We start from the raw sequence: 14,749 nt of genomic DNA, 5'->3' as shown, positions 1-14,749 counted from the left end.
CCTGGCGTCCGTGTGGTGACTACAGAGCACTGAACGCCAGAACTATTCCGGATCGTTATTCTGTACCTTTGTTAAGGGACTACAATCACGCGCTGCATGGCGCCACAGTCTTTAGTGTGCTAGATTGCACAAAGGCCTATACACAAATTGCTGTAGTGCCAGAAGACGTACCAAAGACCGCCATAATAACACCCTTTGGATTGTTTGAAAGTAATTTCATGATGTTTGGTCTGTGAAACGCCGCACAGACATGGCAACATTTTCTGGATTCTGTATTACGAGGATTGCCCTTCTGTTTTGCCTACCTGGATGACGTTCTCATATATTCCGCAAACAATGAACAGCACAAGCAGTATTTAAAAGAAGTACTCCAACACTTAGAGAAGTTTGGGATAGTGTTAAATACAGCGAAATGCCTGTTTGGCCAACCTGAAGTGGAATTTCTAGGTCATCGCATATCCGCTACAGGTTCAGCACCCTTACCCAGAAAAGTTGAGGCTATTCTACACATGCCCAAGCCTACTATGGTCAAAGAATTAAGAAGATACCTAGGCATGTTAAATTTTTACAGAAGGCATCTACCACGGACAGCTGAACAGCAGGTACCGTTAAACGTGTTATATGCCGGCCCAAAGGTTCGCATCAATGCAACCATACAATGGAATGAGGAATCTGATGCAGCATTCGAAGTGACACGTCAGAGCCTGGCTCAAGCTGCACTGCTGGCACACCCTAAACTAGAAGCACCTTTGGCCCTGGTGGTGGATGCTAGCCAGTTTGGTGTTGGTGCAGCCCTGCTACAATTGGTGGATGGCGCATGGCAACCTCTGGCACACTATTCGCACAAGTTGTCACCAGCACAACAACGCTGGAGTGCTTATGATAGAGAACTTTTGGCTATATATTTAGCAATCAAACACTTCAGACCACAAGTCGAAGCTCGTGATTTCGCAAGCCCTTGACTTACTCATTCAACAAGAACAGTGAGAAATGCTCTCCAAGGCAGTATTCTCAATTGGAGTTCATAAGCCAATTCACCACAGACTTACGCCACATCTCAGGTTTAACTAACATGGTAGCTGATTGTTTGTCACGAGAATCCAGTATAACACAGCCCTTAACTATGGCAGAACTAGCACAAGCCCAGCAGGAAGATGATGATCTAAATACTGTGTTGAGTGACGACAACACGGTGTTGAAGTTACAGCTAGTTGACGTGCCCGGGGAAGACGTACAACTACATTGTGACGTACAACTTGATCGATCACGCCCTTACGTTCCAATCACACATTGCAGAAGAGTGTTTGATTGTCTCCATGGCCTACGTCACCCCGGTGTTCGAGCAACAACCAGACTGGTGTCCAAAAGATTTGTATGGCCAGGAATAGACCGCGATTGCCATAAGTGGACTAGATCTTGCCCACACTGTCAGCTATGCAAAGTGAGCAGACACGTACGCCCTCCAATCGGACAATTCCTGGATGTCAAGGCACGCTTCTCGCACATTCATTTGGACGTCGTAGGACCTCTTCCACCATCAGATGGTAATTGCTACCTGCTAACAATCATCAACAGGTATACACGCTGGCCGGAAGCAATACCTACCGATAACATCTCGGCGGAAACTCTGGCAACAGCATTCATGTCAACTTGGATATCGAGGTTCAGCTGCCCACTCCATATAACAACTGATAGAGGACGACAGTTCGAATCAGAACTATTCACTCAGTTAGCAAGATTCTGCGGATACTGCCATCACCGCACCACCGCCTACCATCCAGCAAGCAACGGAATGGTAGAAAGATGGCACCGTACCTTAAAAGCAGCCCTCATGTGCCACGGTACTAAATGGATGGAAGCATTACCCATTGTACTGTTAGGTCTTAGGACGATCTTTAAGCCTGATGTGGACGCCTCCCTGGTGGAGTTGGTCTACAGAGAAACAATACGTCTGCTCGGAGAATTCGCTGACGACTCAGGGGTACCGAACGCAGATGACCAGTCAGTATATTTAAAAGGATTGAGAGAAACGGTCAAGAAAATCAAACCTGTGATAGCATCCAGACATTGAGCCCCGGTAACATTCATGCACAACGATTTAAAAACTTGCACACATGTGTTGTTACGCACAGATGGCGTCAAACCACCACTACAACCGCCATACACTGGACCTCATCGTGTGATACGCAGAGATGCACACACCCTAGACATAGTATTGAACGGGAAACAAGCCACCATATTGCTAAGTAGAGTGAAACCTGCTTATATACTTCAAGACACTCCGACAATGCCAGTGTCGTGCAGCGATCAGCACAAGACAACGATGCAGAACCGCACACCGCTACCTCCGGAGTCAATAAAGCAGCAGCCTTGATGCACCACGCGTTCTGGCAGACAAGTGCACTTCCCTGCCCGCTACAGAGAGGAACATCCGAGCTCCGCTGCACACGTCGATCGCAGCCGACGCGTAAAATTCGCGCCTATCACAGAGATTATTCTCTACAGTTCGCACGGGAGTCACAGAGAAGAGAGCCGTCGACTGTGATTCTCATACCTACCTTTTTACTCTTTGTTGTTGATTCTCTTTTATGTATTCTCATACTTGGCAACCTCTTATATGTGAAAGAAATAAAAAAGAAACTTGAGTTCAGACTCCGTTAGTTTCCGATTTCTAACTGTGTTTGCATGGGTACACACCTACTTATGCAACAAAAGTATTTTTCAAGTTTGATTTGTATCTGTCCTATGACTGTGAGAAAGTCTTCAAAAAATTTTATTATTTCTAATCCACTCATCTTTTTAAAAACATAATGTAGTCTATATCTCCTTATGTATGTGTTTATTAGGTGCATATAACGTGGAATATGGTGCTATAAATGTTATCCCCCACCACATATGGTACACACGATTTATTTGCAACAATTTTAGTTCACTTAAAGAAAGAAGAAAATAAGATTAAAAATTTACATCACATCAAAAATGGGTTCCTTAAAGATAGAGCACAAACTTCCATAAGAGAAGACTGAGGAAGGAAACTGAATGCAGCATCAACATGCTTTAACCACCGAGCGATGTTGCTCAGTAGCTAGATTAAATTCCTGCTGCATGTGCACTATCTCAAGAACATTTTCCATCATGCTTAGAAATGCTGTGAGTCATACATTTTCTGGACAATGACTTAATGTGCCTAGCTTTACAGTCCTGTCAAATTATGTGAGTAAGGTAGATTTCATTACACTACTACAAGAACTGTAGCGAAACTGTCACTTACTGAATGATAGGTAACTGTGTATCAGTTTCACTGAGGTCTTGTGTCTTCCCCTTTCACAATCCATGTCAGACTACACTTTCCTAGTTTTCTTTTAATCTCCATTGGCTGTTCTTTGTTTGTCAGGGGATTGTCAATGTATTAATGCAAGATGGTATTCATAAGCCATTAATTTAAGGTTGTTTCTGTGTAGAGATGTAGCTTGGCTCCCTTTCTCAATAAGCTACATAACTTCAAACTGTGTTCTAAATAAAATCTATGCTGAGAAAATGTTCGTATAAAGTTTCTGAGAGATTTATCTCTGGCACTGATGTACATTATTTGGCAGGACTTTTGAATACTGTAAAAGTGTCAGATAGAAGTTGTCATATACATACCAAATGAATTGTTCATATAATAATATCAACAAGTGCTTTCTCATTTTTATTTATCCCTGAAGCAATCATGTTTGTCACTGTACCATACGCTCACTAATAAATTCAGAAACAACATGTAGCAATTCTGATAAGAATTATCAATACTAATTTTTCATCATATTTACTCAAGTAGCATTCATAAATCTGTGACACTCACCAGCAAGACAATGTGATGTAGCCCTAACATTCTGCCTGGCCAACCAAGGAGCAGTGATTGCAACACCCATGGAACTGGAATGCTGTAGCAATTGCGTGATAGGTTTAGGACAACAACAGTCACCACCAGTGACAAAATCACAAGGTGCAGTGAGCTACTGTAAAAGAGCACTGAAAAACAAACAAAAATGTTTGTTAGAGGTAGTTGGAAATGATTGAGTCCAGAGTAAATGGAAACACTTGAAATGATTATCTCCCATTTCTCTATGACTTCATTTAGCATATCAAATGCAGTGAGAAGTTTTAACACAGGAAAAAACTAAGATTTTATTTCTCTTTGCATAAGAAGACAGAAGTTTAATGAATAGAGAAAAGGTAAAAACCTCTCATTCTGGCAATGGACAAAAGTAAACTTATTTTTATATTATATTTCTCTTTCAAATAAATGTACTTCATCCTTTGGTTTTCCCCCTGCAGATCCTATCCATGTAGCGTGCTTCTGAAAGGTCTGCAGAAATCTCTTCTGCACTGTGTGTGTGTGTGTGTTGTGTGTGTGTGTGTGTGTGTGTGTGTGTGTGTGTGTGTGTGTGTGTGTGTGTGTAAAGGGGGAGCTGTTTTCTTTCTGGCATGAATTTGTGGACCCACGTCTCTCTCTTACTAATAAATTAGTGCTTACAACCAGTTGGATTCTTCTTTAAAGTGGACCAAAGATCAGGGAGAAGTTTGTTTTTAAAATTGCTTTTGGTCAGCTTTCAACAAAGGTATCACCTTTCTTGCACAGAGGTTACATAATTCTTCAAGTAAAATGTTCCTCCTTGTTCTTCTGACATGCTTATCTCATCAGCTATTTCATACAGTGTTAATTACTATCATCAATTATCATTTGCAAATTTTACTCATGGTTTGTGTTTAACAGAATTACAATTACTTTTAAATTTAGTAATTCAATTTTTAACTTTTGAAAGTGAAGGAGCAGATTCACTATAAACCTTACAAACTACGGATGAATTTATTTATTTATTACCCCTGTCATAAGTGGATATGCAAACTACATCATCGAATTCAGTCACTATTATGTCACTATTATGTGACACTGTGAGCCATCAGGCCTGATGTTTGTGGCAGCTTACCCCATGAGCCACCAACCATTGCTGATAAAAGGCTGACTCTGGCCTGCCACAAGCCACTTCACTGTTTACCTTTATACCAAATTGTTATGACTGTGTTTGTTTTGTGATTCTGACTTTGTCTGTGTCTGCTCCTGCTGTACTCATGTTAAAGGACATCGTCTAAGCACCATGCACTACACTTGAAATGTTTATTAGCCAAATCAGTATTTGGGCATATAACCCATTGTCTGCGGCATATTATGTATCTCAATATCAGTGACATGGATTATATGTGATATTCAGCTTGATGTGCATCCATAAAGCAAACAACCATTTGGATACATAGAATCCAATTACAACTATGTCTATGTGAAAACGATAGGATATGAAATCACTCCTGTCTCACAGAACATGGGTTGTCACGTATGTTACTGCTGTCATATCTTGTGAAGTGACAATTCTTGATCAAGTCTGGCATAACTGATGTGTCAGACATGATCACAAAATGACATTGCCCAAGGTATGACAGCAGTAATAACATACACGATAACCTGTGCACTGTGAGACAGGATCAATTTCATATCCTATCTTATTAAACATAGACATGATTGTAATTGTGTTCTAGACATCAATATGACAGCTTTCTGGACGCCCATCATGCACAGTGTTGTTGATATAGACATACATTACATGCAACTTCAGATTGGTTATACACCTGAAAACCTGTTTGGCTAATAAACATTTCAAGTGCAGTTCATGATGTTTAGAAGATGTCTTTCAACAAACATCTAAAAGCTGTGGAGCACCAAGCACTCAAAGATTTTGATGTATTCATGCTTAGTCTTGGACTGTGATAGGAATTTTGTTCATGACTTGTCTCTGATGAACTACTCTTTTTCGCAATTTGTGGTGCCACATTTATTTCAGGTATTTGTGTTGAGTTTTAGGTTAAAATAAATATTTAGTGTTGTCTACAACACTTTTGACATTAAACCATCCGAAACAAAGAATTCTGATAATTCGTGGTATTGCAGTTTATTCAATTGAACAAAATACACACAGCAGACCTGCTGTAAAAGCTATATACAAAAAGGTGTTTTGGAGATTAAGTTGACACTTGACTCATGCACCAACATGGCAAAAGAAGGGAGATTATGATTTTACATTCTCAATGATGAAGTCATTAGAAACAGAACAAAAGCATGAACTGGAGGACAGAGAAGGGAGTTGTCGATGTCTTTTCAAATCAACCTGCCCAAAATTTCCCTTAAGTGATTGAAGAGAACCATGGGAGGCCTAAAACTGAATGGATCTGAACCACCATCCTCCCAAATATAGGATATCTGATTCTTGCTGACATCAGTGCTCTCTCTGTGTCATATCCTCTCCTAGTAGCGTATGCACACACAATGGGAAGTAGAGTTGTCAGCAGGAAAGTTCTCCAGTTTGCCAAGTGACTGTTCAGTTAGTGGTTCCAGACTTCATACATATTACAAAATATTTTAATCTGTGACAATACGTAATGATGTGCTAAAATATTATTGAGGCTACAGCCACATCACATTGTTCAAACTCTATGGGATTTTGATTGAGTATTCCTCAAATTGGAACTATTGAGAGTTGTGTGGTTGATGACAGTCCTCCAACTGAACATAATGTTAGTGGTGCCTAGTTGTAACCACACAATGCACTGTTTTCATACTGGATCTGCTGCATCCCTAAGAACCTAGCAATCTCTGAGATCAACACTGCACTTGATTGCAGGTTACCCTGTTTATTAGGGTGGTATCTGCTAATTAATAGCTTTACCCATTTGTGGTGTAATAGTAATAGTTGAATACTTATGTACATAACAAGATATATTATGTTCTGTTATAATGATATAATGATATAATCCTTTCAACAAAGACTTTGAGTAATTATAACTGCAAAATCATATGTTATGATTAAAACTGGAATGAGCAGGGTATTTGTTTGTCAGTTCATGTCCTTGATGAAATCAGTTTCAAAACATGTATTACAATGGCATGAATAGTTTCCAAAAATGCCTTACTTAATATACTGAAAATTATATATTTTATATTTCACAAAGGAAATATCCATTGCCTTTAATACCATGTATTGTAAAATTAGATATGTAAAACGAATTGTGATGTGTTAAAAAGATTTTGTGAGAAACATCAGCATTATCAGAGTATTTGGTTGCTTAGAACCAGGTACTGTTAAAGAACAGACAGCTTTGTTATAAAACCATTTCTTTTTAAAATACATAAATGACAGAATTATTTGAACGTTACTGCACTACTGCTACAAGAAATATTTGATTTACAAATTTATTTTATTACTATAGTATTTGAGCTTTAATTTCTTCACGTAATATCTTTCAGGCTTTCACAGAGCCTTGAGCTTCTATAGAAAATTATTTCCAGATATTTCTAATTTCTAATTTCATCAAGTTGCTTTTTTGACAGATTAATTGATTACTTTTCTTTGAACTAAGTTTTCATCTGAAAGCAAAGAAAATAATCAAACGGAGGACACAATCATACCTACTAATGGTGTGTTTCCTGCCATTGCAGGTAACTTCTGAGAAAAATACAGCAGGAACAGGCATATAATTATTGCTGTACAACCGTTGAGCAAAATCTTTTCTCCTGCATTTGGAGGTAACCAAAATCCTGCCAGTGTCATCAGAACAATTGCTGAAATATTAAAAAAAAACATAAATGAATACTATAAAACAAAAATTATTTTATTGCTTCGCATGCACAATCATTCAAAAGAACTTAGGAAGAAAGGAACATTAGAGTTTAACATCCCACTGATGATGAGGTCATTAGCCATGAAATACACATTCAACTGTGCCCTTTTAAAGGGATAAACCAATTCCTTAAGTGACATAGAGAAATTATGGAAAATATTTGGAGGAATCAGAATTTTTTCTTCTATTCAGTTTATTTTATGACCATCAGTCTTATTTAGACCCCAGTCTTCATCCTTGATTCAAATCTTCATATCCACTAAAACACTGGTACCTGGCATCAATAATGCTCTTTGTCTATTTGAAAGATACTTTTTCTTTATATAAAGTCCATCAACGTTTTCAACTTCAGTTAAATCATTTATCTATATAAATATACATGATACAGAAATGCTCATCCTGAACCTTCTTTAATGATTGGCAATTTTTATTACAAGAACACACAAAATTATATAAGAAAAATGGTTTATGACATTACTAAAAAAGACAAGTAATGCACATTACATGGTCATTTTCAGAGACTCCTTCCACGTTCTTGAACGATGGCCAGTGGACATGTCACACCATTGTACTTAGGCTTCAGTCATGCACAGTACATGGCTGTGCCATACTGCTGAGGAGACTCTGAAAATTACCAGTAGATCAGTATACCAACTTTGAAAGTCAGTTACTAATAGGATTTGATATGACACCTGGTATCATTCATTTATGAATATGATACCAAAAGTTTGTACCCCTGCATGTTACATAAGGTAGGCTGATGGGGATTTTAAGTGTTGCCTTCCTGAATAGGAGTCCAATGTCTTACCACTGTGTCATCTGTCAGGATCAAAAAATCTGGACCTTCACATTAACGAGAAGTATCGTTCACTGAGTAAAATGATTACAGAACTGTAAGTGACTGAGAAGAGATCAGTGCAAACAGCTACTCTAACTGGCATTTAATCCTTTCATGTTGCACACTGTAAAGTTTATGTACCATACAGTACCAAACAATTTTGAATTGACAACAGACAAATCATTTACTCAGCAGTGTGTACCATTTTGAAATTTCTACCAGGTTAAAACAATATCCCTGAATCTGAAACCCTGTCTTTCGTTGCAATGCTTTTGCCCAGCATAGTTCCTCATAGCACTCCTGCATACATTTCTTGATTGCAGTTACCAATAGCTGTTAAGTATTTTATGAAATACATACATCATGTAAGTTACTAAAACTACTATTTGTAATTCTATCAAAGTTGTAATGACAAATATCCTATATTTGTGGTGACTAGTTTAGGACATGAAGTCCATTATCAAATCATGACCTTCATCATAATTATTGAAATATAATACAACTAGTACATCTGTAAACAAATTTGTTTCATTGGGGAAGATCGAACTACCATATTGAAATAAAGAGTCAAATAATACTGCTCAACAGAAAAATACAGATGCGGTACCTATTTGATTCTACACAGCATATGCAAGAATTTGCTTCCCTTGTAGCAGCAACCTAAGATAAGTTGCTGGAGGAATGAAGCTTTTGTAGTGACTGGAAAAAATCTGCATTCATATTTTAAAGGAGGACTGTCAAACGTGCACATAACTTTAGACTCATATTGCTGACATCAGTCTGTTGTAGAATTTTGGAACATGTTTAATGCTTCTGGAGACTGAAAATCTCTGTAGGAATTAACATGGATGTAAATGTGTTATGGTTTCTATGTTGGAATGCTGGCACTGCTTGTACAGTGGAACTACTAGTAATTCAGCACTTTGAATTCACTGTTAACTGCTACTGAAGGAACAAATACATTCCAGCCATGAGTTAAATCCTACCTGCAAATAAAAAAAAATGTAAAAATGAAAAAAGACAGTGGGGCTAAGGGGAAACAATGGGAGAGATCCAATAAATCAATAACTGTTTCCTGCAGCAACTTATTCTTCTTCCCAGATCAACAAAGCGCACTCTTTCCTCATATTTCCCATCATTCCATTTCTCTGTGTCAATGAGTTATTTATGGTACATGTGCCAAAAGATTATAATTCTTAGGTTCATTAAAAAAAAAGTTTCCCTATATGTTTGCTAGTTGATAGTATTTGGCTGTACAGCAGACCAACCTCTTTTGTTTAAAATATTGGTAATGTTCATATCTGACTATTACTTTGAATCATATTTAATTTTAAGTTAATCAGTGCTCCATGATGCATACCTGCAGCTGGTGTGATCACAATGGCAGAGTAAGCAGGAGATTGTCGACGGAGAGTGATGTTGTATGTGATGTCAATGTATGGTTCTGTACAACATGAGTAATACTGTTCAGCTCGATTTCCTTTTACATCCACTATCTGCCATTCAGAATTTGTATTCCACAGGTCCATCTGCAACTCATGTAATGACAAACAACATTTCCACATTGAAAGAATGAAGTAGTAGTTAAAAATGTTTCCAAATGTATATACATTTAATAGCTGAAACATCTAGCTCGGTTAAAATTAGTTGTCACCTAACTTTCAGCACACAGTAAAAATCTCTTTGAAATTATATTCTCGACTTCACAATGCCTAACTGGACTTCCTGATGTATTACATAAAATGTAAGACTACTGTACATGAAAATGTCAGAATTGGAAATTATGCGGGTTCCATCTTTGCAATTTTACCAGGCTCCAAAAGCTTTCCAATTAAAATAGTCTTTTAAGTGTGTGTTCTGCCACTGCTCAGTGATCAAATTTTTTAACTATACTAATTAATTATATTCATGTGTTTGCCTGCTAAATTTAATCAAGTAAATTAGAGGGAAAACTGCTACTTTGTAAAAAGCTGCTGTATCTCATTTACACTAAATAGCTCCTGTTTATCTCTTATATGTATATAATCAGCCATGTCAGTCATACTTATTTTCTCCCAGTACATATTTGAAAGGCTAATACTCTCACCTTCAGGTGGATTAGTGGTTTACATAACTGTTTTGTTTGATGGATGTAGCCAGTTGTCTGTTTTGTAATTCATTAAACTAGAAATAACAGTGAAATGAAGTTCAAAACAGACAACTGGCTATATCCTGCAACCAAAACTGTAAAGTAAACCACTGATCCACCTGAGATTAGTGTGTAAGCCCTCGAAATACACTGAGGGACAAAATAAATGTGACTGATGTAGATAGTTAAACAATGGAAACTCCAGGTTGGAATATCAATTCAGACATAGATAGTTGTTTTAATTTGTCTTTTATGCTGAAATGAGCTTTTAGGTTATTTTAGCCATGTGTTGATTCCATTTGAACTTTTTATCCAAACAAACCACAAGGAATTCTACATAGGATTTTTCTTTTAGTGTAAGGTCATTAATGTCTGCTTCTGAAGAAAACAGCATCTCCGCTATATAGTGAGTATATCCTGCAACCAAAACTGTAAAGTAAACCACTGATCCACCTGAGATTAGTGTGTAGGTCCTTGAAATACACTGTGGGACAAAATAAATGTGACTGATGTAGACAGTTAAACAATGGAAACTCCAGGCTGGAATATCAATTCAGACATAGATAGTTGTTTTAATTTGTCTTTTATGCTGAAATGAGCTTCTTGGTTATTTTATCCATGTATTTTATCCAAACGAACCACAAGGAATTTTACATAGGATTTTTCTTTTAGTGTAAGGTCATTAATGTCTGCTTTTTAAGAAAACAGCATCTCCGCTATATAGTGAGTAGTAATCTATCCTTTTCATAATACTGTCATTATTCCATCCTGCATTTAGCATTGTTTGATATTGTCCAAAGACAACAGGTCATTTTTGCTTGTTTGAAATCATGTGATATGTCTTTGTGAGATTAAGATTTAAATTGTTAACTGTGAACCACTTGTAGGTTTGTTTCATCTCAGCTATGCCTCCTAACATTGAGTTTGAACTTTTGATGAGTTTGCTTTTGTAATCAGTAAACACTACAGTTTTTAAATTGACCTTTAAAGTCACTGGAAGATTATTAATGTAAGTAAGAAAAAGAACGGGCCCAGTACCAACATTCTGACACTATACTTGTAATGTTCCGTTAGCCTGAGATTAGTTTCATGCTTCTGCAGCAGTCTGTCAATGAGACCCTCTGCTTTCTGTTACAGAAATAGGACACCATCCATGCAAGAAGATCACCAAATAAGATATTTTTTTCTTGTTTAGCACCATCAAAACTTTATTTGTGTGGTCTTATAATGCTTTCTCCATGAAGAATCCTTTATGAGGGCCAAACAGAGAGCAAGTTAACAAGTTCTGCTCAGTTAAATAACTCAATATTTTATCACACACCATTTTCTCAAACACTTTTCAAAAGAGTGGTAGGAATGAAATAGTATGTAATTAGAGGTGGTTTGCATATCTACAAATTAGAAAAGTGTGCTACTCAACACATTTAAATCTTTCAAGAAATATGCTCAAAGTCATCAACTGGTTTCAAAGAAATCTTAAGTGTCATATTATCTAGATGGTACAAGGTTGTGATATTCTGCTAGAAACACCATTGTAGCCACCCACAAGGATTACAACATTTTAGTGACATGTTGAATTTTGTAAGTGTCCTTGAAGGCTGTATTTTGAAAACTAATGTTTATTTGTCATGCACAGTGTGTCTGCGCAAGTAACTCTAATGCACCTGTATTTGGTTGTTTATTAGTGGATGCAATTTTCTCTGCCAGTGTGAGGAACTTATCACTGAATGTGGTGCTCGGTGATTTGAAGGTGCCGCTATTTCTGCCAGAAGTATTTTCTGGAGGCTCATTTTCATTTGGCTCTTTTTTTTTTTTTGTTTAATAATGTTCCAAATTTTTTATGTTATTCTTGGAGAGTTTCGTATTCTGAGTATATTGTATGAGTCCCACTTTTTTAAATAACAAACTGGAGGAGTATACAATATTAGTTGTAGCAGAGTTTCAAGTTTTTATTCCACTTTGTCCTCTGAATTAGGTGAGCCCTCTCTGTCTAGCACAAGGTACTTTAATCTCAGTAACAGTCCATCCCTTATCTTTGCTTCTGTTCGATTACACCATTATTTGTTTGGGGAGAAACAAAACTTGAAGTCTCCTGGAATATTGATTAAGAAAGAGCTAAATTTTCCATCTACATTGTCTGTTTTGTAAATTTCTCCCCAGCATTCCTTCCATTAAACGACCTGAGCAACTCATTTTTCTGATTCTGCAATACACTACTTGTTTTCTATGATATAAAACTAACTGATCAGCATATTTCATTGTTAACATTTGACAATCATACACACGTTCACCATTAACTACTGGTTTCACAGCTACATTACTGCAGATTGCTGAGTCTAAAAACAAGTTGCAATGTTTGTTGCACTTTATCCTTCAGTCATTGTAGGGAATTTTACTATTGATAATAACCTAAATCTGGACCTCAATCAATACTACCTGAAAGAAAAACAATATTAAAGTCTCCACAATCAATGATTCTCCAGTTAAGTCTACATAACCCTATTAAAACAGGCAAAGGTCCCGAGTTCGAGTCTCGGTCCGGCACATAGTTTTAATCTGCCAGGAAGTTTCCTATTAAAACTGTTTATAGCTACTTTATGAAACTTCCAATGCTTCCTGTTGGTAACATGGGAACATTCAATATTGCAAGTTTGAGTATTTTCTGATCCACAGTTGTGGTAAAACATTCAAATACCTTAATCGTTCCCATTTTTTGCACAATATTTTGACAACCAACCAGTCCTCTTCCTCAGGTGCTGCGAGTTGCACTGTCAAATGTACTTACAGCTTTGACTCCAACTCGACTGTGAACTATTGCTGGTCCCACGCCACTGTTCAGCTGACAGTGAGTTTGACTTTCAACACCCACTATGCCCTTTTGTTTTTCAGAGCTCATACTGGGATTCCTCAAAAATGCATTCTCTTAGCATTTTACAGCTCTGGTTGATGTGGTGGCCAGTGAGATCATAATAAATTAATTGCTGAACCCCAAGCCCTGTTTAAATTGAATCCCCCATCCCTGTTTATTAGATTTTCTGACATCCTTATTGTGATAGATTCCTTAATTGTGCTATTTCAGAAACTTAATGTTTGATGTTTCAACACAATACTTGCCTCCTTGTATTTCATTTCAGCATTATATTTGCAACAGTGTTCAATGACAGCTTATTTGCACGGTTGTTTTAGTTGGGTGCTTTGCTGATGTTCTTGCCATCTATCCTCAACTATTTTCATAGTGTGTCCCATGTAAAACATGCCACTTTCACATGGAATTTGGTACACACTGATCTTTAGATTATGTAGATCATCCTTGACATTGCAAAGAAGACTTTTCATCTTTTGAATGACACTGCCTGCAGACAGATAGATGGAGATCCTATGAATAATATTGAGAGGAAGATGATTACTCCTCTCAAAGAGTCAGGCTTGCCTGTAACATCGATAAGGCTCTTATAACTTGATAACTTGACCTAGTTGTGCTTTCACAACTCTATGACCTTCTTAAGGTAAACAAGGAAGGCATTCCTCTCAGACTCATAGTTGAGTGATTGATTATTTTTTTATTAGTACAGTTTTAGCATTCCGCACAAATTGTACAACTGATATTGGACAGAAAAAAAAAAGTTGGAATAATACATAGCAAATAGTAGGCAAATTAATATTAGTTTCTTACAATTTAATTTTTAAGTAACTTTTTGGTTATATATTCAGAAATTCTTTTACAGAGTAGAAACAGTGCTTTATTAGAAATGTCTTTAGTTTAATTTTAAATATGGTATACATAGCAATTTTTATTTCCTGTGGCATCTTATTGTATAGTATTACACCAGTATTAATTATGTTCCTCTGAAAGGCTGTGATTCTGTGTTATTTTTGATGTATATTTAATTTTCCTCTGGTACAATAGTTGTGCACAGTTTTGTTCTGTAGTAGTTTGCCTGTATTCAACAAATAGTCTCTAGTGAACAAGCTAGTTTTATAAATGAATAAGCTTGGAACATTCAGAACACAAGTTCAGTAAAAACAGATACAAGTCTCCATTCTTGTAAGGCCACAGATTATCCTTAGAGCTC

The 14,749-nt window shown here is 37.0% G+C and overlaps 1 protein-coding gene across 5 annotated transcripts in view; it reads right to left on the bottom strand.

Moving 5' to 3' along the window:
• The window catches only part of LOC124802738 (acetylcholine receptor subunit alpha-L1-like), a 188,969-nt gene that overhangs the window by 22,084 nt on the left and 152,136 nt on the right, over positions 1-14,749 (bottom strand). For 3 of the 5 annotated variants that reach the window (XM_047263718.1, XM_047263721.1, XM_047263720.1), the window contains 3 exons: positions 9,909-10,086; positions 7,499-7,651; positions 3,842-4,011 (listed from right to left, as the gene is read on the bottom strand). In XM_047263718.1, the coding sequence (XP_047119674.1) occupies positions 3,842-4,011; positions 7,499-7,651; positions 9,909-10,086 (501 nt within the window). The remainder of the gene's footprint in view (positions 1-3,841; positions 4,012-7,498; positions 7,652-9,908; positions 10,087-14,749) is intronic. The other 2 variants (XM_047263719.1, XM_047263722.1) reach the window with 1 other exon arrangement.

This window comes from Schistocerca piceifrons, chromosome 6, assembly GCF_021461385.2.
Source record: "Schistocerca piceifrons isolate TAMUIC-IGC-003096 chromosome 6, iqSchPice1.1, whole genome shotgun sequence".
Taxonomy (NCBI): domain Eukaryota; kingdom Metazoa; phylum Arthropoda; class Insecta; order Orthoptera; family Acrididae; genus Schistocerca; species Schistocerca piceifrons.
The sequence above is the reverse complement of the archived record's forward strand: the minus strand, read 5'-3'. Positions and strand labels throughout refer to the sequence as shown.